Below are 25630 nucleotides of genomic sequence, written 5' to 3'. Positions count from 1 at the left end.
TCGGTTAAATTTTAAAGTTTACATTCCGTCGAAAATTACGAAATACGGCACACTCATTCGGATGCTGTGTGTGATTCGAGTACGGGATACATTTCCTAATGCGAGATGTATTCCGGCGCTGGACAGCCTTCAGCAAAGATAGTGATGGGACTGTTGACACCTTCTGATGGAAACTGGCATCACCTCTGCATGGATAATTATTGTAACAGTGTAGAACTTGCAGAGAAGTTACTTGAAAAGAAAATTCGAGTTTGTGGAACGATACGGCAAAATAGAAGATTTCCGGAAAAATTAAAGCGCGCAAAAGTCAATGTGTTTGAAGCTTGTCATCTACGGAAAGGTGACAGAGCAGCCGGCGACAAGCCAAGTAATTCGACTTGTACGAAGCGTGCGGACGGCAATGTGTTAAGCTTATCTAGAAGAATTTCATAATCCACGCAGTTAAAAGCCTTGGAGAGATCACATAAAGGGTGATGTTCGGTTATTCAGAGCATTTAACAAAATGGCTGTGAGCACTATGGGACTTAACATCTATGGTCATTAGTCCCCTAGAACTTAGAACTACTTAAACCTAACTAACCTAAGGACATCACACAGCACCCAGTCATCACGAGGCGGAGAAAATCCCTGACCCCGCCGGGAATCGAACCCGGGAACCGAGCATTTAACATTTGATCAGTGAAAGCATATAGAGGGTCTTACAAAAAGGTACGGCCAAACTTTCAGGAAACATTCCTCACACACAAAGAAAGAAAATATATTATGTGGACATGTGTCCGGAAACGCTTACTACTTCTCTTCAAATCACATTAATCATGGAATGGAAACACACAGCAACAGAACGTACCAGCGTGACTTCAAACACTTTGTTACAGGAAATGCTCAAAATGTCCTCCGTTAGCGAGGATACGTGCATCCACCCTCCGTCGCACGGAATCCCTGATGCGCTGATGCAGCCCTGGAGAATGGCGTATTGTATCACAGCCGTCCACAATACGAGCACGAAGAGTCTCTACATTTGGTACCGGGGTTGCGTAGACAAGAGCTTTCAAATGCCCCCATAAATGAAAGTCAAGAGGGTTGAGGTCAGGAGAGCGTGGAGGCCACGGAATTGGTCCGCCTCTACCAATCCGTCGGTCACCGAATCTGTTGTTGAGAGGCGTACGAACACTTCGACTGAAATGTGCAGGAGCTCCAGCGTGCATGAACCACATGTTGTGTCGTACTTGAAAAGGCACATGTTCTAGCAGCACAGGTAGAGTATCCCGTATGAAATCATGATAACGTGCTCCATTCAGCGTAGGTGGACGAAACTAAAATGAGCTCTAACATGGAAATTAAGCGTTTCCGGACACATGTCCACATAACATATTTTCTTCATTTGTGTGTGAGGGATGTTTCCTGAAAGTTTGGCCGTCCCTTTTTGTAACACCCTGTATAGCATTTTCTGTTGAGATGCCCTTTTAGAGCCGGCCGGAGTGGCCGAGCGGTTAAAGGCGCTACAGTCTGGAACCGCGTGACTGCTACGGTCGCAGGTTCGAATCCTGCCTCGGGCATGGATGTGTGTGATGTCCTTAGGTTAGTTAGGTTCAAGTAGTTCTAAGTTCTAGGGGACTTATGACCACAGCAGTTGAGTCCCATAGTGCGCAGAGCCATTTGAACCATTTTGCCCTTTTAGAAACCCAGTTTTCGCGACGACAGTTAAAGAGTCCATATTTTTCTTCTCTCCGAATAGCCTGGGAAACGGCCCATTTTAAATCCACTTCTAGAACGGTTAGAACAGTTAATGGCAGCACAACCACCCGCAGTTTCGTGGTAAAGTGCCAGGGCGCAAATCCTGAAGGACCGCAAAAACTTTAGAGCTGTAGGAAACAAAATGGCGGATGCGGCAGCTCGTACTTACATGAGTCTTAGCACAGTGAAGTACGATCATAAGGATACGTTTTATGCTGTGTTACACGTTTTATGCTGTGTTACACGCACACAGGCTGAGCGATAATGCGAGGCCGGCCGGAGTGGCCGAGCGGTTAAAGGCGCTACAGTCTGGAACCGCACGACCGCTACGGTCGCAGGTTCGAATCCTGCCTCGGGCATGGATGTGTGTGATGTCCTTAGGTTAGTTAGGTTTAAGTAGTTCTAAGTTCTAGGGGACTTATGACCACAGCAGTTGAGTCCCATAGTGCTCAGAGCCATTTGAACCATTTTTTTTTTTTTGATAATGCGGGACAACAGGTTCACCGGCGCATTAAACTTCGACAGCACTGCCCAGCCAGCGGTCCAACTAACCTGCAATGATGTGAGCAGTTGCAGTGCAGACGTAAAAAAGAGACGAGCAAAGAAACAATACAGCTTCGAATGTCATTTAATTTTTAAAGAGAATGAAATAAAACTCGGAGAAACTCCAGCACTACCGCACGCTTTCTACCTGACCAGCCGGAAAGTATAAAATGCCCTCGTTATCACCTGACATAGTATTCTAATTACAAACAAGAGTGGTGAAAATTGCTAACTTAAAACACAGGATAATTTTTCGGCGCGGGCTATGTGTGATGCAAAATCATACTACGGCGATTTCACCGTACTGTTGAATACTGAAGTCACTGAAGGTATTAATTAAGCCAGTCGCCTGGTAATCTCTTAGCTCCTTCCTTACCGAATCCGAGAAATACATTTCAGTTCTGGATCTATCATCTGCTACGAGCCGTTCTACATTCCGCCACCGTTCGGCAGTGTCATGTGAGAGAGCTGTGTGCTTTAGTTCCAGTCGTCTGGCAGCTTAACAGTCTTTTTATTTCTCGGGCCAAATCCTTTAACTTGGCTCCAGATTTCTGTCGGGTTCATATTGTAATGGCACAGTGGAAAATGAAATATTGCAGCATTTATGTAGTGTTTTTCATGGTTCGACGACACATATACATCTGCGCCACAAAACAATGGACATAGTCCAAATAAATAGTATTTGGTTTTTCGTTTTTGCCTTTTGTTTTTGTTGTGTTTTCTTAACTTCAGCAACCTTTATTAACAGTCTGTCACAAAACATCGATAATTAAGAATTTATATTTCAAATGAAAACAGGAATTTCACGTGAAATATATAATTAGAAACAAGAAAACGTGCATTATTCATAAAAATGATAATGAGTTTTATAATTACGAGATGTGGGTATTTCACACCGAACGAGAAAAAAAATTACTCTAGCGGGGCTTGAACCAGCGAACCATGAACTGCAATGGACTACGAGTTTCTCGCGCTGCCGATTTCGCTACGCAATCTCTCGATACACGCTTCTAAACTGTATATAATACAGTCGCTCAGAAAACTTCAAAGCAGATTATCTCCGTAAATTTATCAAAAACATTAAGAACAGCCTATTTCTCGGCACTTTCTAGCCGTGTTCCACATGCGTTTTTCACTACGCAACAGGAGGCAACCTCAGCCATTTTCATACTGCGTATTAACAGCGCAACAATCAGAGCTCAACAGTGCGAAGGCTGTGACTGTACAAGATTTTTGAATAGAAAACTACTAACGTAAAGCGTGATTAAGAAAAACTGTGATGGCTATTAACAGATATGAATACGATAAAAATGGTTCATTTAACGCAACTTAGTAATAATACAGCGTGAGCACAAAGTCATGCCCAGATTCAAAAAAATTATAACAGAATAACTGTTTGACATACACTACTGGCCATTAAAACTGCTACACCAAGAAGAAATGCAGATCATAAACGGGTATTCATTGCACAAATATATTATACTAGAACTGACATGTGATTACATTTTCACGCAATTTGGCTGCATAGATCCTGAGGAATCAGTATCCAGAACAACCACCTCTGGCCGTAATAACGGCCTTGATACGCCTGGGCATTGAGTCAAACAGAGCTCGGATGGCGTGTACAGGTACAGCTACCCATGCAGTTTCAACACAATACCACAGTTCATCAAGAGTAGTGACTGGCGTATTGTGACGAGCCAGTTTCCTCGGCCACCATTGACCAGACGTTTTCAGTTGGTGAGAGATCTGGAGAATGTGCTGGCAGGGCAGCAGTCGAACATTTTCTGTATCCAGAAAGGCCCGTACAGGAACTGCAACATGCGGTCGTGCATTATCCTGCTGAAACGTAGGGTTTCGCAGGGATCGAATGAAGGGTAGAACCACGGGTCGTAACACATCTGAAATGTAACGTCCACCGTTCAAAGTGCCGTCAATGCGAACAAGAGGTGACCGAGACGTGTAACCAATGGCACCTCACACCATCACGCCGGGTGATACGCCAGTATGGCGATGACGGATACACGCTTCCAATGTGCGCTCACCGCATTGTCGCCAAACACTGATGCGACCATCATGATGCTCTAAACCCAAACGTACCTATCTGTTGACTCGGGGATCGAGACGTGGCTGCACGATCCGTTACAGCCGTGCGGATAAGATGCCTGTCATCTCGACTGCTAGTGATAAGAGGCCGTTGGGGTCCAGCACGGTATTCCGTATTGCCGTCCTGCATATTCTGCTAACAGTCATTGGATCTCGACAAACGCGAGCAGCAATGTCGCGATACGATAAACCACAGTCGCGATAGGCTACAATCCGACCTTTATCAAAGTCGGAAACGTGATGGTACGCATTTCTCCTCCTTACACGAGGCATCACAACAACGTTTCACCATGCAACGCCGGTCAACTGCTGTTTGTGTATGAGAAATCGGTTGGAAACTTTCCTCATGTCACCACGTTGTAGGTGTCGCCACCGGCGCCAACCTTGCGTGAATGCTCTGAAAAGCTAATCATTTGCATATCACAGCATCTTCTTCCTGTCGGTTACATTTCACTTGTATAGGACATCATGTGGTGTAGCAATTTTAATGGCCAGTAGTGTAGTAAGATACACTTGATGCCGTTACATACATTAGTGTTACTAGTTGTTGTTACCAATAGATGGCGCTAGTGCTCCACAACACCGAAGCGGTCTGTTATGTCATGTTAGTTGCTGGCGAAATGGCGTCAAATGGTTCAAATGGCTCTGAGAACTATGCGACTTAACTTCTGAGGTCATCAGTCGCCTAGAACTTAGAACTAATTAAACCTAACTAACCTAAGGACATCACACACATCCATGCCCGAGGCAGGATTCGAACCTGCGACCGTAGCGGTCACGCGGTTCCAGACTGAAGCGCCTTTAACCGCACGGCCACACCGGCCGGCCGAAATGGCGTCGAAGCAGGAAAAAGCGCAATGTGTGCTTTGGTTTCACGAGACGAGATCGCCCATCAGAGTTCGGCGTAAATTTCGGGCTACTTATGGACGCAGCTCTCCTAATGTTAAATCAGTAAAGCGATGGTATGCAAAGTTAAACGAAACACGCAGCGTTGAAGATCGTCCTCGAAGCGGCAGGCCTCGTATGAGCGGTTAAACAGTTTAATCGCGTTCGGCAATCGTCTCAGCGTAGTCCGTCTAGATCAACTCGTCAAGCATCATCACGTGAACTTCTTCAAATAACGCAAGCCAGTGTGGTGAAGATTCTTCACGTAAGGCTTAGGCTGCATGCTTACAAAGTGCAAATTGCGCAGGCCTTGCAACCGAATGATTTTCTGACACGTGCTGAATTTGCAACTGAGATTCTCAATAGGATTGATGGCGCTAACCATTACTTAAGTCGCATATGCTTCACCGATGAATCCGCCTTTCATGTCTGTGGAATGGTAAATAGGCGTAATGTCAGTGTATGGGGTTCAGAGTCTCCACACGATACTGAAGTTACAGCGAGACACCGAAATGTTCTGGTGCGGTCTCATGCATAAGAAGGCTTTCGGACCGTTTTTCTTCGCGGAAAAATCCATTCCCGCTAACATTTACCCCACAGTTAGAAGAATGTCAATCATGGATAATTTTCCAGCAAGATGGAGCCCCTCCACCCCCCCCCCCTCGACTGAGTTTCGATTGTGCGTGATTTCCTGGATGGAACATTTCCGGATCGCTGGATTGGAAGGAACGGTCCAACACTCTGGCCACGCCGCTCTCCAGACGTTACGGCCCTTGCCTTTTTTTTCTGGGGCTATATCAAGGACAGAGTCTTCGTCACACCAGTTGCTGACGTCAACGAACTGAAGGCTAGGGTACAAGCTGCTGTGGGTACTGTGACAGAACACGTGTTACAAAACTGGAATACCGCCTCGACATTCTCCGAGCTACCAAGGGAGCACACGTTGAGGTTTACTAACGTAAGTGGTCTTAAAAAGAACTCGTAACACTAACCTATGTAACGGCATCAAATGTAAATTATTGGCTCTGAAAACTATGGGACTTAACTGCTAACGACATCAGTCCCCTAGAACTTAGAACTACTTAAACCTAACTAACCTAAGGACATCACCCGAGCCAGGATTCGAACATGCGACCGTAGCGGTCGCGCGGTTCCGGACTGTAGCGCCTAGAACCGCTTGGCCACTGCGGCCGGCCTGTAAATTATTATGTCAAACGGTTATTCTGTAATAAATTGTTATAATCAGGGCAAGCCGGTCGGAGTGGCCGAGCGGTTCAGGGCGCTTCAGACTGGAACCGCGCGACCGCTACGGTCGCAGGTTCGAATCCTGCCTCGGGCATGGATGTGTGTGATGTCTTTAGGTTAGTTAGGTTTAAGTAGTTCTAAGTTCTAGGGGACTGATGACCTCAGCAGTTGAGTCCCATAGAGCTCAGAGCCATTTGAACCATGTATTCAGAAACGCACCAACTGTTCAGTTGTGTCTGTCCGTGAGCACATCCAATGAGTTGCTGTACATCTGCAGTTAAGTACCGCAGCAGAATAAATTGTACGCGCATGTGTCACTAATTTGTTTGCACTGTCACAGTTCCTCCATCCACCTTAGAGCACCTAATCCTAATACTTTTCCTCTGGTGGGTAGCCACAGTCATATCAAACCTTTCGGGAGATATAACAGCCAATTGACTGTACAACAACCTTAGGCCATCATTTTAAGTAATAAAAATTTCAAAAATGATTGGACTCGAGTGATAAACAAGTCATCATCAAAAGATGTATCTTCTGTTACACAGGGTGGCCCATTGATCGTGACCGGGCCAAATATCTCACGAAAAAAGCGTCAAACGACAAAACTACAGAGAACGAAACTCGTCTATGTTGAAGGGGAAAACCAGATGGCGCTATGGTTGGCCCGCTAGATGGCGCTGCCATAGGTCAAACGGATATCAACTGCGTTTTTTTAAATAGGAACTCCCATTTTTTATTACATATTCGTGTAGTACGTAAAGAATTAAGTATGATTTAGTTGGACCACTTTTTTCGCTTCGTGATAGATGACGCTGTAATAGTCACAAACATATGGCACACAATTTTAGACGAACAGTTGGTAACAGGTAGGCTTTTTAAATTAAAATACAGAACGCAGGTACGTTTGAACATTTTATTTCGGTTGTTCCAATGTGATACATGTACCATTGTGAACTTATCATTTCTGAGATCGCATGCTGTTACAGCGTGATTAACTGTAAATACCACTTAAATGCAATAAATGCTCAAAATGATGTCTGTCAACCTCAATGCATTTGGCAATACACGTAACGACATTCCTCTCAACAGCGAGTAGTTCGCCTTCCGTAATATTTGCACATGCAATGTAATGCGCTGACGCATGTTGTCAGGAGTTGTCGGTGGATCGCGATAGCAAATATCCTTCAACTTTCCCCACAGAAAGAAATCCGGGGACGTCAGATCCGGTGAACGTGCGGGCCACGGTATGGTGCTTCGACGACCAATCCACCTGTCATGAAATATGCTATTCAATACCGCTTCAACCGCACGCGAGCTATGTGCCGGACATCCATCATGTTGGTAGAACATCGCCATTCTGTCATGCAGTGAAACATCTTGTAGTAACATCGGTAGAACATTACGTAGGAAATCGGCATACATTGCACCATTTAGATTGCCATCGATAAAATGGGAGCCAATTATCCTTCCTCCCATAATACCGCACCAAACATTAACCCGTCAAGGTCGCTGATGTTCCACTTGTCGCTGCCATCGTGGATTTTGCGTTGCCCAATAGTGCATATTATGCCGGTTTACGTTACCGCCGTTGGTGAATGACGCTTTGTCGCTAAATAGAACGCGTGCAAAAAATCTGTCATCGTCCCCTAATTTCTCTTGTGTCCAGTGGCAGAACTGCACACGACGTTCAAAGTCGTCGCCATACAATTCCTGGTGCATAGAAATATGGTACGCGTGCAATCGATGTTGATGTAGCATTCTCAACACCGACGTTTTTGAGATTCCCGATTCTCACGCAATTTGTCTGTTACTGATGTGCGGTTTCGCCGCGACAGCTGCTAAAACACCTACTTGGGCATCATCATTTGTTGCAGGTCGTGGTTGAAGTTTCACATGTGGCCGAACACTTCCTGTTTCCTTAAATAACGTAAGTGTTCGGCGAACGGTCCGGACACTTGGTTGGTGTCGTCCAGGATACCGAGTAGCATACATAGCACATGCCCACAGCCGTACATCAACACGATATCCACCTTTTCCGCAATTAGTAAACGGTCCATTTTAACACGGGTAATGTATCACGAAGCAAATACCGTCCGCACTGGAGGAATGTTACGTGATACCACGTACTTACACGTTTGTGACTATTACAGTGCCATCCATCACAAAGCGAAAAAAGTGGTGCAACTAAAACATTCATTCATATTTCTTTACGTACTACACGAATATACGAGGTGTGACTAGAAAAAAACCGGACTAGTACTGGTGAAACAATAAAACGAATGCAATAAGGCTGAAAGTCGCGTGGCCTGTCACGTGACTCTCGCTCCGCCTACTGCTCGAGTTTCATCTGCCTCCTGCACTCAGTCTGCCCGTGGCGTCTGTTTTAAGTAGTTGACGTTTTGTCTGTGCGTCGGAAAATGTTGAGTGTACAGAAAGAACAGCGTGTTAACATCAAATTTTGTTTCAAACTAGGAAAATCTGCAAGTGAAACGTTTGTAATGTTACAACAAGTGTACGGCGATGATTGTTTATCGCGAACACAAGTGTTTGAGTGGTTTAAACGATATAAAGATACCAGTGATGAGACTCGCACTGGCAGACCATTGTCAGCAAAAACTGATGCAAACATTGAAAAAATCGGTAAACTTGTTCGACAAGATCGCCGTTTAACAATCAGAGCAGTGTCTGAGTTAACAGGAGTTGACAAGGAAAGTGTTAGGCAGATTCTTCATGAAAGTTTCAACATGAACAAAGTGTGTTCAAAAATGCTTCCAAAGTGTCTCACAATTGAACAGAAGGAACACCGAAGAATGATTTGTTCTGACATCCTGAAAAACATTGAAAGTGATCCCACCTTCTTACAAAATGTTATTACTTGCGATGAATCGTGGTTTTTTACTTACGATCCCGAAACTAAACGCCAATCGATGCATTGGAAAACTCCTGGTTCTCCACGACAAAAAAAAGCACGAATGTCAAAATCGAAATTCAAGGCAATGATGATTGTTTTTTTTTGACATCAAAGGGATTGTGCACATTGATTGGGTACCAGAGGGACAAACGGTGAATCAGCATTACTACATTAGCGTCCTGGCTACCCTACGTGAGCGAGTACGGAGAAAACGGAACGATTTGTGGAGAAAAAAGTCATGGATCCTTCACCAAGACAATGCCCCAGCTCACAGTGCGTTGTGAGTGAAGACGTTTTTGGCAAAACACAACATTCCCATCTTAGATCATCCACCCTACTCACCTGATTTGGCCCCCTGTGACTTTTTTCTTTTCCCTAAAGTCAAGTCAGCTTCGAAAGGAACTAGATTTGAGACTGATGAAGCAGTAAAAGAAAAAGCGACGGAAGTAATGTATGGACTTACCGAAAATGATCTGCAGCATTGCTATGAACAGTGGAAAATTCGTATGGAGTGGTGTAGAGACCGAGGAGGAGAATACATTGAAGGAGATAACATGAAATTGTAAATAATTGCAAATAAATGTTTTTTCCAGCATCAGTCCGGTTTTTTTCTAGCTGCACCTCGTATAATAAAAAATGGGGGCTCCTATTTAAAAAAAACGCAGTTGATATCCGTTTGACCTATGGCAGCGCCATCTAGCGGGCCAACTATAGAGGCATCTGGTTTCCCCCTTCAAGTTAGACGAGTTTCGTTCTGTGTAGTTTTTTCGTTTGATGCGTATTCGTGAGGTATTTTGTCCGGTCACTATCAACGGACCACCCTGTATAAGCCAATTCTGTCAAAACTAATAGCGAGAACATTTGTGTAATACGCTAATGCACTGGCAGTTAGCATGACTTCTTCACTTATATCACTATATATGCTAAGTCTTCCCAACTGCCAGTTTAGGCCACTGCACGAGACAAAGCTTTACGCCTCGCCTCGGAGCGTCAACACCAACATGACTGGAAACATGTTGCCTGGTCGGACGAGTCTCGAATTGTGTCGAGCGGATGGATGTGCACGGGTATGGGGAGAACCTCAAGAATTCATAAATCTTGCATGTCATCAGGAGACTGTTCAACCTCGCGGAAGCTCTGTAATGGTGTGGGGAGTGTTCAGTTGGAGTGATATGGGACCCCTGATAGGTCTAGATACGACTCTGACAGGTGACACATACGCAAGCATCCTGTCTGATCACCTGCATCCATTCGTGTCCATTGAGCGTTCCAACGGACTTGGGCAATTTCAGCAGGACAATGCGACACCCCACACGGATGATGCCCTCGTCCCCTCCATCTACCACTCCTACCATCTTTCATCTTCTCCCTCCTGTGTTGTTCCTCCAGGGCACTCTTTTCCCTTCTCACCCCCCCCACCTCCCTCCTCTCTCCCTCTGCTCCCTCGTCCCCAGGCTTCCACCACCCCCCTACACTCTCCCCTCCCCCTCCCTTTTTCTCTCCCACTGGCATCTTCCCCCCCTCCCTTCTACCCTCACCCCTTCCCTCTCGCAGGCCCCCGGCTTTTTCGTGTGCACAGTATGTTTGTTTTTGGTGCGGCTGAGATCGTCGCCACTCTGCTAGTGTTTGTCTTCCCGTCAGTTACTCAGTATCTCTCCTTCAGTGGTCTTCCGTTCACGTCTGAAGCTCTGTGTCTCCGTTGCGTACAGTGCTGAACGTTTTTATACAAACAGTGCCTTCATTTATTTTAATATGTACGTCTCCTGTTTTTATCCTCCATGTATGTTTGTTTATACGTCTTCCTATTTTGTGTATGTTTTTTTCTGTGGCCGAAGAGCGGCATAGATAGGCCGCTGCCGGCCTACCTCTCTGCAAAGATTTTAAAATTACAGTAAAGAAAAAAGAAGCACCCCACTCATCCAGTATTGTTACAGAGTGGCTCGAGGAACACGTTTCTGACAAGGGAACCCCCCCATCGCACCCCCCTCAGATTTAGTTATAAGTTGGCACAGTGGGTAGGCCTTGAAAAACTGAACACAGATCAATCGAGAAAACAGGAAGAAGTTGTGTGGAACTATGAAAAAAATAAGCAAAATATACAAACTGAGTAGTCCATGCGCAAGATAGGCAACACGAAGGCTTATGTTAGCACAGAAGCGCCGTGGTCCCGTGGTTAGCGTGAGCAGCTGCGGAACGAGAAGTCCTTGGTTCAAATCCCACCTCGAGTGAAAAGTTTACATTCTTTATTTTCGCAAAGCTATGATCTGTCAGTTCGAGCACTGGCGTCTCTGTTCACTGTAATAAGTTTAGTGTCTGTGTTTTGCGACCGCACCGCAAAACCGTGCCATTAGTAGACGAAAGGACGTGCCTCTCCAATGGGAACAGAAAAATTTGATCGCAAGGTCATAGATCAACCGATTCCTCCACAGGAAAACACGTCTGATGTATTCTATACGACACTGGTGACGGCATGTGCGTCACATGACAGGGGGCAGGGGGGGGGGCTGCCAAGGGGGAGATTACCATGAGAAAAAGATTGAGTAATCAACGAAAGGATAACGTTCTACGAGTCGGGGCGTGGAATGTCAAAAGCTTGAACGTGGTAGTGAAACTATAAAATCTGAAAAGGGAAATGCAAAGGCTCGATCTAGATATAGTAGGGGTCAGTGAAGTGAAGTGGAAGGAAGACAAGGATTTCTGGTCAGATGCGTATCGGGTAATATCAACAGCAGCAGAAAATGGTATAACAGGTGTAGGGTTCGTTATGAATAGGAAGGTAGGGCAGAGAGTGTGTTACTGTGAACAGTTCAGTGACCGGGTTGTTCTAATCAGAATCGACAGCAGACCAACACCGACAACGATAGTTCAGGTATACATGCCGACGTCGCAAGCTGAACAGATAGAGAAAGTGTATGAGGATATTGAAAGGGTAATGCAGTATGTAAAGGGGGACGAAAATCTAATAGTCATGGGCGACTGGAATGCAGTTGTAGGGGAAGGAGTAGAAGAAAAGTTTACAGGAGAATATGGGCTTGGGACAAGGAATGAAAGAGGAGAAAGACTAATTGAGTTCTTTAACAAGTTTCAGCTAGTAATAGCGAATACCCTGTTCAAGAATCACAAGAGGAGAAGGTATACTTGGAAAAGGCCGGGAGATACGAGAAGATTTCAATTATATTACATCATGGTCAGACAGAGATTCCGAAATCAGATACTGGATTGTAAGGCGTACCCAGGAGCAGATATAGACTCAGATCACAATATAGTAGTGATGAAGAGTAGGCTGAAGTTCAAGACATTAGTCAAGAAGAATCAACACGCAAAGAAGTGGGATACGGAAGTACTAAGGAATGACGAGATACGTTTGAAGTTCTCTAACGCTATAGATACAGCAATAAGGAATAGCGCAGTAGGCAGTACAGTTGAAGAGGAATGGACATCTCTAAAAATGGCCATCACAGAAGTTGGGAAGGAAAACATAGGTACAAAGAAGGTAGCTGCGAAGAAAACATGGGTAACAGAAGAAATACTTCAGTTGAAAGGAGGAAGTACAAACGTGTTCCGGGAAAGTCAGGAATACAGAAATACAAGTCGCTAAGGAATGAAATAAATAGGAAGTGCAGGGAAGCTAAGACGAAATGGCTGCAGGAAAAATGTGAAGACATCGAAAAAGATATGATTGTCGGAAGGACAGACTCAGCATACAGGAAAGTCAAAACAACCTTTGCTGACATTAAAAGCAACGGTGGTAACATTAAGAGTGCAACGGGAATTCCACTGTTAAATGCAGAGGAGAGAGCAGATGGGTGGAAAGACTACATTGAAAGCCTCTATGAGGGTGAAGATTTGTCTGATGTGATAGAAGAAGAAACCGGAGTCGATTTAGAAGAGATACGGGATCCAGTATTAGAATCGGAATTCAAAAGAGCTTTGGAGGAATTACGATCAAATAAGGCAGAAGCGATAGATAACATTCCATCAGAATTTCTAAAATCATTGGGGGAAGTGGCAACAAAACTACTATTCACGTTGGTGTGTAGAATATATGAGTCTGGCGATATACCATCAGACTTTCGGAAAAGCATCATCCACACAATTCCGAAGACGGCAAGAGCTGACAAGTGCGAGAATTATCGCACAATCAGCTTAACAGCTCATGCATCGAAGCTGCTTACAAGAATAATATACAGAAGAATGGAAAACAAAATTGAGAATGCGCTAGGTGACGATCAGTTTGGCTTTAGGAAAAGTAAAGGGACGAGAGAGGCAATTCTGACGTTACGTCTAATAATGGAAGCAAGGCTAAAGAAAAATCAAGACACTTTCATAGGATTTGTCGACCTGGAAAAAGCGTTCGACAATATAAAATGGTGCAGGCTGTTCGAGATTCTGAAAAAAGTAGGGGTAAGCTATAGGGAGAGACGGGTCATATACAATATGTACAACAACCAAGAGGGAATAATAAGAGTGGACGATCAAGAACGAAGTGCTCGTATTAAGACAAGGCTGTAGCCTTTCGCCCCTACTCTTCAATCTGTACATCGAGGAAGCAATGATGGAAATAAAAGAAAGGTTCAGGAGTGGAATTAAAATACAAGGTGAAAGGATATCAATGATACGATTCGCTGATGACATTGCTATCCTGAGTGAAAGTGAAGAAGAATTAAATGATCTGCTGAACGGAATGAACAGTCTAATGAGCACACAGTACGGTTTGAGAGTAAATCGGAGAAAGACGAAGGTAATGAGAAGTAGTAGAAATGAGAACAGCCAGAAACTTAACACCAGGATTGATGGTCACGAAGTCAATGAAGTTAAAGAATTGTGCTACCTAGGCAGTAAAATAACCAATGACGGACGGAGCAAGGAGGACATCAAAAGCACACTCGCTAAGGCAAAAAAGGCATTTCTGGCCAAGAGAAGTCTACTAATATCAAATACCGGCCTTAATTTGAGGAAGAAATTTGTGAGGATGTACGTCTGGAGTACAGCATTGTATGGTAGTGAAACGTGGACTGTGAGAAAACCGGAACAGAAGAGAATCGAAGCATTTGAGATGTGGTACTATAGACGAATGTTGAAAATTAGGTGGACTGATAAGGTAAGGAATGAGGAGGTTCTACGCAGAATGGGAGAGGAAAGGAATATGTGGAAAACACTGATAAGGAGAGGGGACAGGATGATAGGACATCTGCTAAGACATGAGGGAATGACTTGCATGGTACTAGAGGGAGCTGTAGAGGGCAAAAACTGTAGAGGAAGACAGAGATTGGAATACGTCAAGCAAATAATTTAGGACGTAGGTTGCAAGTGCTACTCTCAGATGAAGAGGTTAGCACAGGAAAGGAATTCGTGGCGGGCCGCATGAAACCAGTCAGTAGACTGATGACCAAAAAAAAAAAAAAAAAAAAAAGAGAAAACGGGATTAGCTAGCGGAGCGGTCTGAGGCGTCGCAGTCATGGACTGTGCGGCTGGTCCCGGCGGAGGCTCGAATCCTCCCTCGGTCATGGGTGTGTGTGTTTGTCCTGAGGATAATTTATGTTAAGTAGTGTGTAAGCTTAGTGACTGATGACCTTAGCAGTTAAGTTCCATAAGATTTCAGACACATTTGAACATTTTTTTCTTTGGCTCTTAAGTGCAAGATCGGGTATAGTGTGAGCGCGCACGTAATGGCGTACTGATTTGGAAACATCGGCTGTCTCCGGCCGATGTCGGTCGTCGGTGGTATCGATCAATATGAGAGCCACTATGACCGCATTCTTCGCTGCCTCGTCCCGTCTGGCGACGGCATAAGCTCCATCGTCGTAGTAATCGGAGTATAGGGGACAGTAACGACAACAAACACAACAGCAGCCTACCCAGCCTCACTGCACGTTCCCATTAGTTGAAAGTCTTCGCCTGTCTGCCTTTGGCAGGTGTCGCAGCGGCATTGTTCGAAACGGTTCTGCGGAGGCGGGTTCGCCGACACGAGAGGTACAACAGCCGCCGTGCGCGTACCGACATGAAAAAAAGAGGCTGGGCGGGGCGGGGTGGGAGGAAGAAAAACAAACACGACAGCTGCGGCAGGCAACGGAGAATTAGAAGGGCATGCGTGTCAAGTCGGGCGGCACTTGGTTCGAGGCCAACGTAAGCAAACGAAGCGTGCCTGCCAGGGGGGACGGCGGCAACCCGCAGCACGAAGCTGCGTGGCGGGCTGCCTGCACTGGCAGGCGCGCGACTCGAGATACTTCTGCGGGACAATGATTTGTTGCGGTCTCACACGCAACATAAAAGTAACTATGCTGCCCGACAAAAAATGTGAATCACGCAGAAAAGTAGGAGCAAGCGAAATGAAACTTCGCGAGTTGACACGGTATTGCAATTATTTTACAGATAACAACACCGATTTCTAACATGATTCGTGGAAGTGGCAACAAAACGAACATTCATGTTGGTGTGTAGAGTGTATGACATATCATCTGACTTTCGGAAAAATATCAGCCACACAATCCCGAAGACTGCAAGGTGACAAGAGCGAGAATTGTCGCACAATTAGCTTAACAGCTCACGCATCCAAGTTTCTGACAAGAATAATATGCAGAAGAATGGGAAAAAATATTGAGGATGTGTTAAGTGACGATGTTTCGCTTTAGGAACGTTAAAGGGACCAGAGAGGCAATTCTGGCTTTGCTGTTGATAATGGAAACAAGAATAAAGAAGAATCAAGTCACGTTCATAGGATTTGTAGACCTGGAAAAAGCGTTCGACAATGTAAAATGGTGCAAGATATTCGAAATTCTGGGAGCAAACTCATTGTCTCTGTTGATTAAATTATCCGCCAACCTAATTTCAATCGCCTCTTTATAGACACCGTTCCAAAAAACGGAAATATTGGCAACTACAAAGTTTCACCAAATTTCATACTGTGTCCCTCATTTAAGCAGTGTTCTGCTACTGCCGATTTTCCCAGCTGTTATAGCCTCGTATAACGGCGATGTTCCACACACCTGTCATGCACTGTGCGAATCGAACGGCCAATGTAAGCTTTCCCACATAGACACGGAATTTTGTACACACCGGGTTTCCTAAGCCCCAAGTCATCCTTCAGTGAGCTGAGTACCGCCCTAACCTTAGGTGGACTGAGCACTGTGGGACTTAACTTCTGAGGTCATCAGTCCCCTAGACCTTAAACCTAACCAACCTAAGGACATCACACACATCCACGCCCAAGGCAGGGTTCGAACGTGCGGCCGTAGCGGTCGCGCGGCTCCAGACTGCAGCGCCTAGAACCGCTCGGCCACTCCGGCCGGCTTGAAACAAATAAGCTAATGTACGAGGGCAGTTCAATAAGTAATTCAACACATTTTTTTCTGAAACAGGGGTTTGTTTTATTCAGCATTGAAACAGACCAGGTTATTCCCCAATCTTTTAGCTACACAACACTATTTTTCAACGTAATCTCCATTCAATGCTACGGCCTTACGCCACCTTGAAATGAGGGCCTGTATGCCTGCACGGTACCATTCCACTGGTAGATGTCGGAGCCAACGTCGTACTGCATCAATAACTTCTTCATCATCCGCGTAGTGCCTCCCACTGATTGCGTCCTTCATTGGGCCAAACATATGGAAATCCGACGGTGCGAGATCGGAGCTGTAGGGTGCATGAGGAAGAACAGTCCACTGAAGTTTTGTGAGCTCCTCTCGGGTGCGAAGACTTGTGTGAGGTCTTGCGTTGTCACGAAGAAGGAGAAGTTCGTTCAGATTTTTGTGCCTACGAACACGCTGAAGTCGTTTCTTCAATTTCTGAAGAGTAGCACAACACACTTCAGAGTTGATCGTTTGACCACGGGGAAGGACATCGAACAGAATAACCCCTTCAGCGTCCCAGAAGACTGTAACCATGACTTTACCGGCTGAGGGTATGGCTTTAAACTTTTTCTTGGTATGGGAGTGGGTGTGGCGCCACTCCATTGATTGCCGTTTTGCTTCAGGTTCGAAGTGATGAACCCATGTTTCATCGCCTGTAACAATCTTTGACAAGAAATTGTCACCCTCAGCCACATGACGAGCAAGCAATTCCGCACAGATGGTTCTCCTTTGCTCTTTATGGTGTTCGGTTAGACAACGAGGGACCCAGCGGGAACAAACCTTTGAATATCCCAACTGGTGAACAATTGTGACAGCACTACCAACAGAGATGTCAAGTTGAGCACTGAGTTGTTTGACGGTGATCCGTCGATCATCTCGAACGAGTGTGTTCGCACGCTCCGCCATTGCAGGAGTCACAGCTGTGCACGGCCGGCCCGCACGCGGGAGATCAGACAGTCTTGCTTGACCTTGCGGCGATGATGACACACGCTCTGCCCAACGACTCACCGTGCTTTTGTCCACTGCCAGATCATCGTAGACATTCCGCAAGCGCCTATGAATATCTGAGATGCCCTGGTTTTCCGCCAAAAGAAACTCGATCACTGCCCGTTGTTTGCAACGCACATCCGTTACAGACGCCATTTTAACAGCTCCGTACAGCGCTGCCACCTGTCGGAAGTCAATCAAACTATACGAGACGAAGCGCGAATGTTTGAAAATATTCCACAAGAAATTTCCGGTTTTTTCAACCAAAATTGGCCGAGAAAAAAAATGTGTTGCATTACTTATTGAACTGCCCTCGTACCTTCCACAGGCTCCAAGTGGAATGATTGTAATTTTTTTAATGAACACTGTATAAAAGAATCATTTTACAAGCACTAATGCACTGAATTTAAAATAAAAAACATGTAATAATGTAATAGAACTAATGTAATACGTTTTTACAATGAGCACATTACTGCACTGAAATTGTGCAAAAGTTATATTAGATCTACTGAGAAATTCATCAATGGAGTGGAAGGAGTTGGCCACCAATAAATCGTTTAGGCTTCTCTTAAACTGAATTTCATTGGTTTGCCTTTGGACGTGATTCTGAAGTTCACACACCAATTACTGGAGTCGATGAATCGCGTGACGTGTTAGGCGAAGATTTTTCAGTGCGGTTCTGACGTATTTGATTATGACAGCTGAACTATCGATTAGTTTACAGGTTACCGATATATTTGATTTATGCTGACAAAGCGAATTATTCCTGTAGTTTTGTGAATTTTTTCTTCGTGTGTGGTTGAAATAGTATGGTCTTACGCTGGACGCGTTCTGATTAGTAAGAGTCAAGCAAGGCCTGATGATAATCAGCAAAATGTCGTTTACGTGCAGGGGATTATATTTCTGTAGTTTAGACCCGACTTTGTGTGGATTGATCCTGAGACGGGAATCACCGCTAGAAGCGCTCAAGATCAGACAGTGGACAGTACGGCGACTGCAAAAGCAAATACAAAATGGTTCAAATGGCTCTGACAAGGGAACCTCCCCATCGCACCCCCCTCAGATTTAGTTATAAGTTGGCACAGTGGATAGGCCTTGAAAAACTGAACACACATCAATCGTCAAAACAGGAAGAAGTTGTGTGGAACTATGAAAAAAATAAGCAAAATATACAAACTGAGTAGTCCATGCGCAACATAGGCAACATCTAGGAGACTATGAGCTTAGGAGCGCCGTGGTCCCGTGGTTAGCGTGAGCGGCTACGGAACGAGAGGTCCTTGGTTCAAGTCTTCCTTCTTGTTTTGTTTTCAGACAATTATTATCTGTCCGTCTGTCGTCCGATGCGAGATAACTGCGCCGTAGTATCGGGCAAGGTAGAAGAATCTTTTTACACATTCGCCAAGTGTACAAAATAGTTCCTTTTTTTTTTTTTTTTTTTTTTTAAATCTCATTTTTTGTTCGGTTTCGTTCGTTGCATCTGCTCGGGTGGACGTCGTAAGAGATCCGTTTAAGTTCGTTGTTGATCGATTAACTCAGTTTTTTTATTTTAGAGGGGAGCTAACCCTCTGACCGAACTCGCTGAGCTACCGTGCCGGCGTTAGTTGGGTCGACAACATATTCCTGTCATGTGACGCATATGCCGTCACCAGTGTCGTATAGAATATATCAGACGTGTTTTCCTGTGGAGGAATCGGTTGACCTATGGCCTTGCGATTCAAATGTTTTCGGTTCGCATTGGAGAGGAACGTCCTTTCGTCTACTAATAGCATGGTTTTGCGGTGCGGTCGCAAAACACAGACACTAAACTCATTACAGTGAACAGAGACGTCAGTGAACGAACGGACAGATCAGAAATAAAAAAACGAAAGTAAACTTTTCACTCGAGGGAAGACTTGAACCAAGGACCTGTCATTCAGCAGCCGCTCACGCTAACCACGGGACCACGGCGCTGCTGAGCTCACAGGCTCCTTGGTGTTGCCTATCGTGCTCATGGACTACTCAGTTTGTATATTTTGCTTATTTTTTTCATAGTTCCACACAACTTTTTCCTTTTTTCTCGATTGATGTGTGTTCAGTTTTTCAAGACCTATCCACTGTGCCGACTTATAACTAAATCTGAGGGGGATGCGATGGGGAGCTTCCCTTGTGAGCAGTATGGGAGTTAACTGCTGAGGCCATTAGTCCCCTAGAACTTAGAACTACTTAAACCTAACTAACCTAAGGACATCACACACATCCATTCGCGAGGCAGGATTCGAACCAGCGACCGTAGCGGTCGCGCGGTTCCACATTGTAGCGCCTAGAACCGCTCGACCACTCCGGCCGGGGCCGGCCGAAGTGGCCGTGCGGTTAAAGGCGCTGCAGTCTGGAACCGCGCGACCGCTACGGTCGCTGGTTCGAATCCTGCCTCGGGAATGGATCTGTGTGATGTCCTTAGGTTAGTTAGGTTTAACTAGTTCTAAGTTCTAGGGGACTAATGACCTCAGCAGTTGAGTCCCATAGTGGTCAGAGCCATTTGAACCACTCCGGCCGGCCAAAGCAAATACAAGAGCGACTGAAAAGGGAATGGCAAAAAGCACTAACGCTCGCTGCGTGCCGCACTGCCTGTCACAGACAACTGCAGCTCAAATCATTTGTTGCAGTGCGGGTCGGGGTGCGAGTTACATTCTCGTCCGACCACGTGTTCTGGGCGCTTCACTTTTTCCCTGGTAATCTGTCAAGTGGGACTGCAGCCGGAGACGTAGTACTGGAGTAGTGATGACAAAACCAGCGGCCGTTTTCGAATCTAACATCGTTTGTTATTTTTTTAAACGTGCTACCAGTTTCGACACCACTCGGTGTCATCTTCAGATCCCACGCAATGAACAGAATCATATGCACCGTGTCAAAAGCAACTATATCCCATACCTACTTTTTTTTCACTAGCTGCTTATATTTTATGACCCACCGTCTAATTTCTTATGGTGGGTCGTATGTTGCCACTTAGCCGCTGTGACTGGGTCCGGGGTCCGGGGTGACAAAGTAACACCACACCGGCTCCCGTCCCCACTCACACTGTTGCCCGTGTCCCGCCACGTGGAGGCGGGCTCTGTTTGTTTACATCCATTAGATATCTTTTTTTGTGCAGCATTAGAAAAACTTATAACTAATACAAAATCAAGTAAGATATTAATAAACAAAACGAAATTAGATATTTAGAAAGAAGGAAGGAAGAGAACTTGAAACGTCCCCTTTGAAGAATTATACACGACTGTCCTTAACCTGACACACAATATTTTTAGCGCAACGCAATCTGACTTTCAAAATCCCTACAAAAGAATGGCCCTGACTAACATTAAACTATACCTTTCAGAAATCACTTACCTCACAAAAATCTTCATTACTCGAACTACTGCAATACAGCGAGCGCCACTACTGCCAGCTAAATAAAAGATTCAAACTACGGAAGGCACTAACTACTGATAGGGATAGTTAGCAAATGAAAGATATTGATAAAGAACAAACAATGTATTTACCTTAATAGTCATAATATATATAGCATTTCATGACAAATTACAAAACTCCGCCATCTCTCTCCCCACATCCACCACTGCTGGCGGCTCACCTCCAACTGCGCAACGCTACGCGCTGTTCACATCCAGCTGCCGCTGCTTAACACTACAATGGCAGACAACAATGCAAACTAGACACAGACTGCACACAGCACAGCCAGTGATTTTCACACAGAGGTGGCGTTACCAATAAAAAAACCTAAACAGCCTACTTACAAACTGAATAGAGAAGTTATAGGTATAATATTGCCCGTCACCTGGTTGTGGGCGGCGGCCCGGGTCTTGGAATGACCCTCAAGACGCTGGCCATCGCTCACCATGCCTTTAACATCTACCATCCTAAAAACTACCGTAACTAGAAGAGATTAGGGTACGTTAAAGCTAGAATCTAAGACTAGGACCTCCATGTCCAGCGTGCTACCTACTGTAGCAACGAGTCCAGGATGGTCAGACGAGTTCTCACCTCACCATACTCGACTCGTTTGTTGCGGAATGCAGTTAATTTTGGTCCGCTGCATACGATTCTGTTCACTGCACAGGAAACTTGTTGTGGATCGCAGGTTACATTCGGGACCTGAAGATGACCCCATGTGGTGTCGAAACTGGTAGCATATTTTTAGAAAAGAATAAACGGCTTTAGATTCAAATACGGCCGCTGGCTTTGTCATCTTTATTCAAGAACTTCGCTTTTTCCGTTACACAGTGAAGTTTGTGTGGTACAGAGTCTCCTCTCCGGACTGTATTCCTCGCTGAGTAGCCGCTGCTGTTCTATTCCTTCGTCTGTACCTGAATTTGACGTGGGAGCGAGAGCGACTCGGCCGCCCGGTGTAGTGAGCTGGCGACGCGGCTTGCTGTGGGGCAGCGTGGTCCGGCCCGTTCTGGTCCAGCCTACCTTGTGCGAGATGTACAGCTCCTGGCCCTGCAGCAGCAGGAAGGCGCGCGTCCACGTCTGCTTGCTCGGGTCTCGAACCCAGACCGGCGAGAAGATGGGCGGCAGCACCACGGAGCCCCCCACCACGGCCTGCAACAGGGAAGCGAGCAGGTGCTGAGCAAAAACGCCATTTCCTATTAATAAGGAAAACTACATTTTAAGAGTCCGTGGTAATTGATGATGATGATGATGATGATGATGTTTGGTTTGTGGGGGGCTCAATCGCGCGGTCATCAGCGCCCGTACAAAGTCCCAATTTTTCACATTCATTCTAACCACTGTCAGCATAGGTGAGGAGGATGATCAAATGATCAGGACAACACAAACACCCAGTCCCCCGGCAGAGAAAATTCCCAACCCGACCGGGAATCGAACCCGGGACCCCGTGATCCAAAGGTAGCAACGCTGGCAACTATACCGCGAGCTGCGGACTCCGTGGTCATTACGAATATTTTCTGAATAAAACAGGGTGCTCTGATTGTTGCCGGCATCACGAGTGGAACAGGGAATTGAATCTATGCTTTCTTCTTCTTCTTCTTCTTCTTCTTCTTCAGTAGCTCTACAGCCCTTGGTGAGCTTTGGCTTCTTCAACAATCTTCCTCCACACTTCTCGGTTATTTGCTGCTCTTTTCCACCCCCGGACTCCCATATTGCTGATATCCATTATTACCTCATCGATCCATCTTCTTCTGGGTCTCCCTTTTCGCCTAACTGAATGGATCATTTCCAGGCTGAAGCATTGTCCTCACATTCCATGATGCTACTGTTGGATCCTTTATCCGTTTCCTTTGCCGGGGTCGTGATACATGCTTTCCATCCAGTTTCCGAGGCTTCTGTTGAATTTCCGTAATATTCTTTTTTTTTACAGTATGGGGTTATTAGCCCCATGCCCAACCCCCAACCAGGAGGACCAGGATTTGTATGAGGTTTACTCCTCTAGGGAAGCTGGCTTCACTACGCCTCTAGAGCCCTCCCTGCCCTATGTTGTGGGACACACTTTGTCTGGCTCCTCTGTCGGGACCAGTCCGGCTTGGGAGACCCTGCCAGTAGCTATGCTACCGCCGGCATAGCTCTCGACTTCACCGAAGCACGCAAACCCTCCCGCCCGGCACTGAAGGTGCCTACTATTAGGCGGTGTCCCCTGAGAGGGAATCTATGCTTTATAGATCTAGAAAAGGCATATGACCGGGTTCCTAGGAGGAAGTTATTGTCTGTTCTACGAGATTGTGGACTAGGAGGCAAACTTTTGCAAGCAATTAAAGGTCTTTACATGGATATTCAGGCAGCAGTTAGAGTTGACAGTAAATTCATGGTTCAGAGTAGTTTCAGGGGTAAGACAAGGCTGCAACCTGTCTGTTGTTCATATTATTTATGGATCATATGTTGAAAACAATAGGCTGGCTGGGTGAGATTAAGATATGTGAACACAAAGTAAGCAGTCTCGCATATGCGGGTGACTTAGTTGTGATGGCAGATTCGATTGAAAGTTTGCAGAGTAATATTTCAGAGCTAGCTCAGAAATGTAAGGACTATTAGCATCTCCAAAACGAAAGTAATGTCAGTGGGAAAGAAATATAAACGGATTGAGTGCCAAATAGGAGGAACAAAGTTAGAACAGGTGGACGGTTTCAAGTAGTTAGGGTGCATATGCTCACAGGAAGGCAACATAGTGAAAGAACTGGAAGCGAGGTGTAGCAAAGCTGATGCAGTGAGCGCTCAGCTACGATCTACTCTCTTCTGCAAGAAGGAAGTCAGTACCGAGACTAAGTTATCTGTGCACCGTTCAATCTTTCGACCAACTTTGTTGTATGGGAGCGAAAGCTGGGTGGATTCAGGTTACCTCATCAACAAGGTCGAGGTTACGAATATGAAAGTAGCTAGGATGATCGCAGGTACTAGTAGATGGGAACAATGGCAGGAGGGTGTCCACAACGAGGAAATCAAAGAAAAACTGGGAATGAACTCTATAGATGTAGCAGTCAGGGCGAACAGGCTTAGATGGTGGGGTCATGTTACACGCATGGGAGAGGCAAGGTTACCCAAGAGACTCATGGGTTCAGCAGTAGAGGGTAGGAGGTCGGGGCAGACCAAGGAGAAGGTACCTGGATTCGGTTAAGAATGATTTTGAAGTAATAGGTTTAACATCAGAAGAGGCACCAATGTTAGCACTGAATAGGGGATCATGGAGGAATTTTATAAGGGGGGCTATGCTCAAGACTGAACGCTGAAAGGCACAATCAGTCTTAAATGATGATGATGATGAAACAGGGTGATTTTTTTGCACAGTGCACAAATTCTGAGGACTGATCGACGAGAGGATATGGAACCAAAAATGTCTAATGAACTTACCTCCGGAAATACGTAATACGAGGGCTATCCACAAAGTACACTACGTTTTGGAATTAAAAATGAATAAAGTATTGGAAATTTTTTAAATTACACTCCTGGAAATGGAAAAAAGAACACATTGACACCGGTGTGTCAGACCCACCATACTTGCTCCGGACACTGCGAGAGGGCTGTACAAGCAATGATCACACGCACGGCACAGCGGACGCACCAGGAACCGCGGTGTTGGCCGTCGAATGGCGCTAGCTGCGCAGCATTTGTGCACCGCCGCCGTCAGTGTCAGCCAGTTTGCCGTGGCATACGGAGCTCCATCGCAGTCTTTAACACTGGTAGCATGCCGCGACAGCGTGGACGTGAACCGTATGTGCAGTTGACGGACTTTGAGCGAGGGCGTATAGTGGGCATGCGGGAGGCCGGGTGGACGTACCGCCGAATTGCTCAACACGTGGGGCGTGAGGTCTCCACAGTACATCGATGTTGTCGCCAGTGGTCGGCGGAAGGTGCACGTGCCCGTCGACCTGGGACCGGACCGCAGCGACGCACGGATGCACGCCAAGACCGTAGGATCCTACGCAGTGCCGTAGGGGACCGCACCGCCACTTCCCAGCAAATTAGGGACACTGTTGCTCCTGGGGTATCGGCGAGGACCATTCGCAACCGTCTCCATGAAGCTGGGCTACGGTCCCGCACACCGTTAGGCCGTCTTCCGCTCACGCCCCAACATCGTGCAGCCCGCCTCCAGTGGTGTCGCGACAGGCGTGAATGGAGGGACGAATGGAGACGTGTCGTCTTCAGCGATGAGAGTCGCTTCTGCCTTGGTGCCAATGATGGTCGTATGCGTGTTTGGCGCCGTGCAGGTGAGCGCCACAATCAGGACTGCATACGACCGAGGCACACAGGGCCAACACCCGGCATCATGGTGTGGGGAGCGATCTCCTACACTGGCCGTACACCACTGGTGATCGTCGAGGGGACACTGAATAGTGCACGGTACATCCAAACCGTCATCGAACCCATCGTTCTACAATTCCTAGACCGG

At 46.0% G+C, this 25630-nt stretch overlaps 1 protein-coding gene across 1 annotated transcript in view; it reads right to left on the bottom strand.

The window, feature by feature from the left end:
* LOC124553621 (growth factor receptor-bound protein 14-like) overlaps window positions 1-25630 on the bottom strand; it is a 1033185-nt gene that overhangs the window by 341952 nt on the left and 665603 nt on the right. The window contains exon 7 of the mRNA XM_047127476.1: window positions 22204-22332. Coding sequence (XP_046983432.1) covers window positions 22204-22332 — 129 coding nt within the window. The remainder of the gene's footprint in view (window positions 1-22203; window positions 22333-25630) is intronic.

The sequence above is a fragment of the Schistocerca americana genome, chromosome 11 (assembly GCF_021461395.2).
Source record: "Schistocerca americana isolate TAMUIC-IGC-003095 chromosome 11, iqSchAmer2.1, whole genome shotgun sequence".
Lineage (NCBI taxonomy): Eukaryota > Metazoa > Arthropoda > Insecta > Orthoptera > Acrididae > Schistocerca > Schistocerca americana.
Note: the sequence above shows the minus strand (reverse complement) of the source record. Positions and strands in the feature narration are given on the sequence as shown.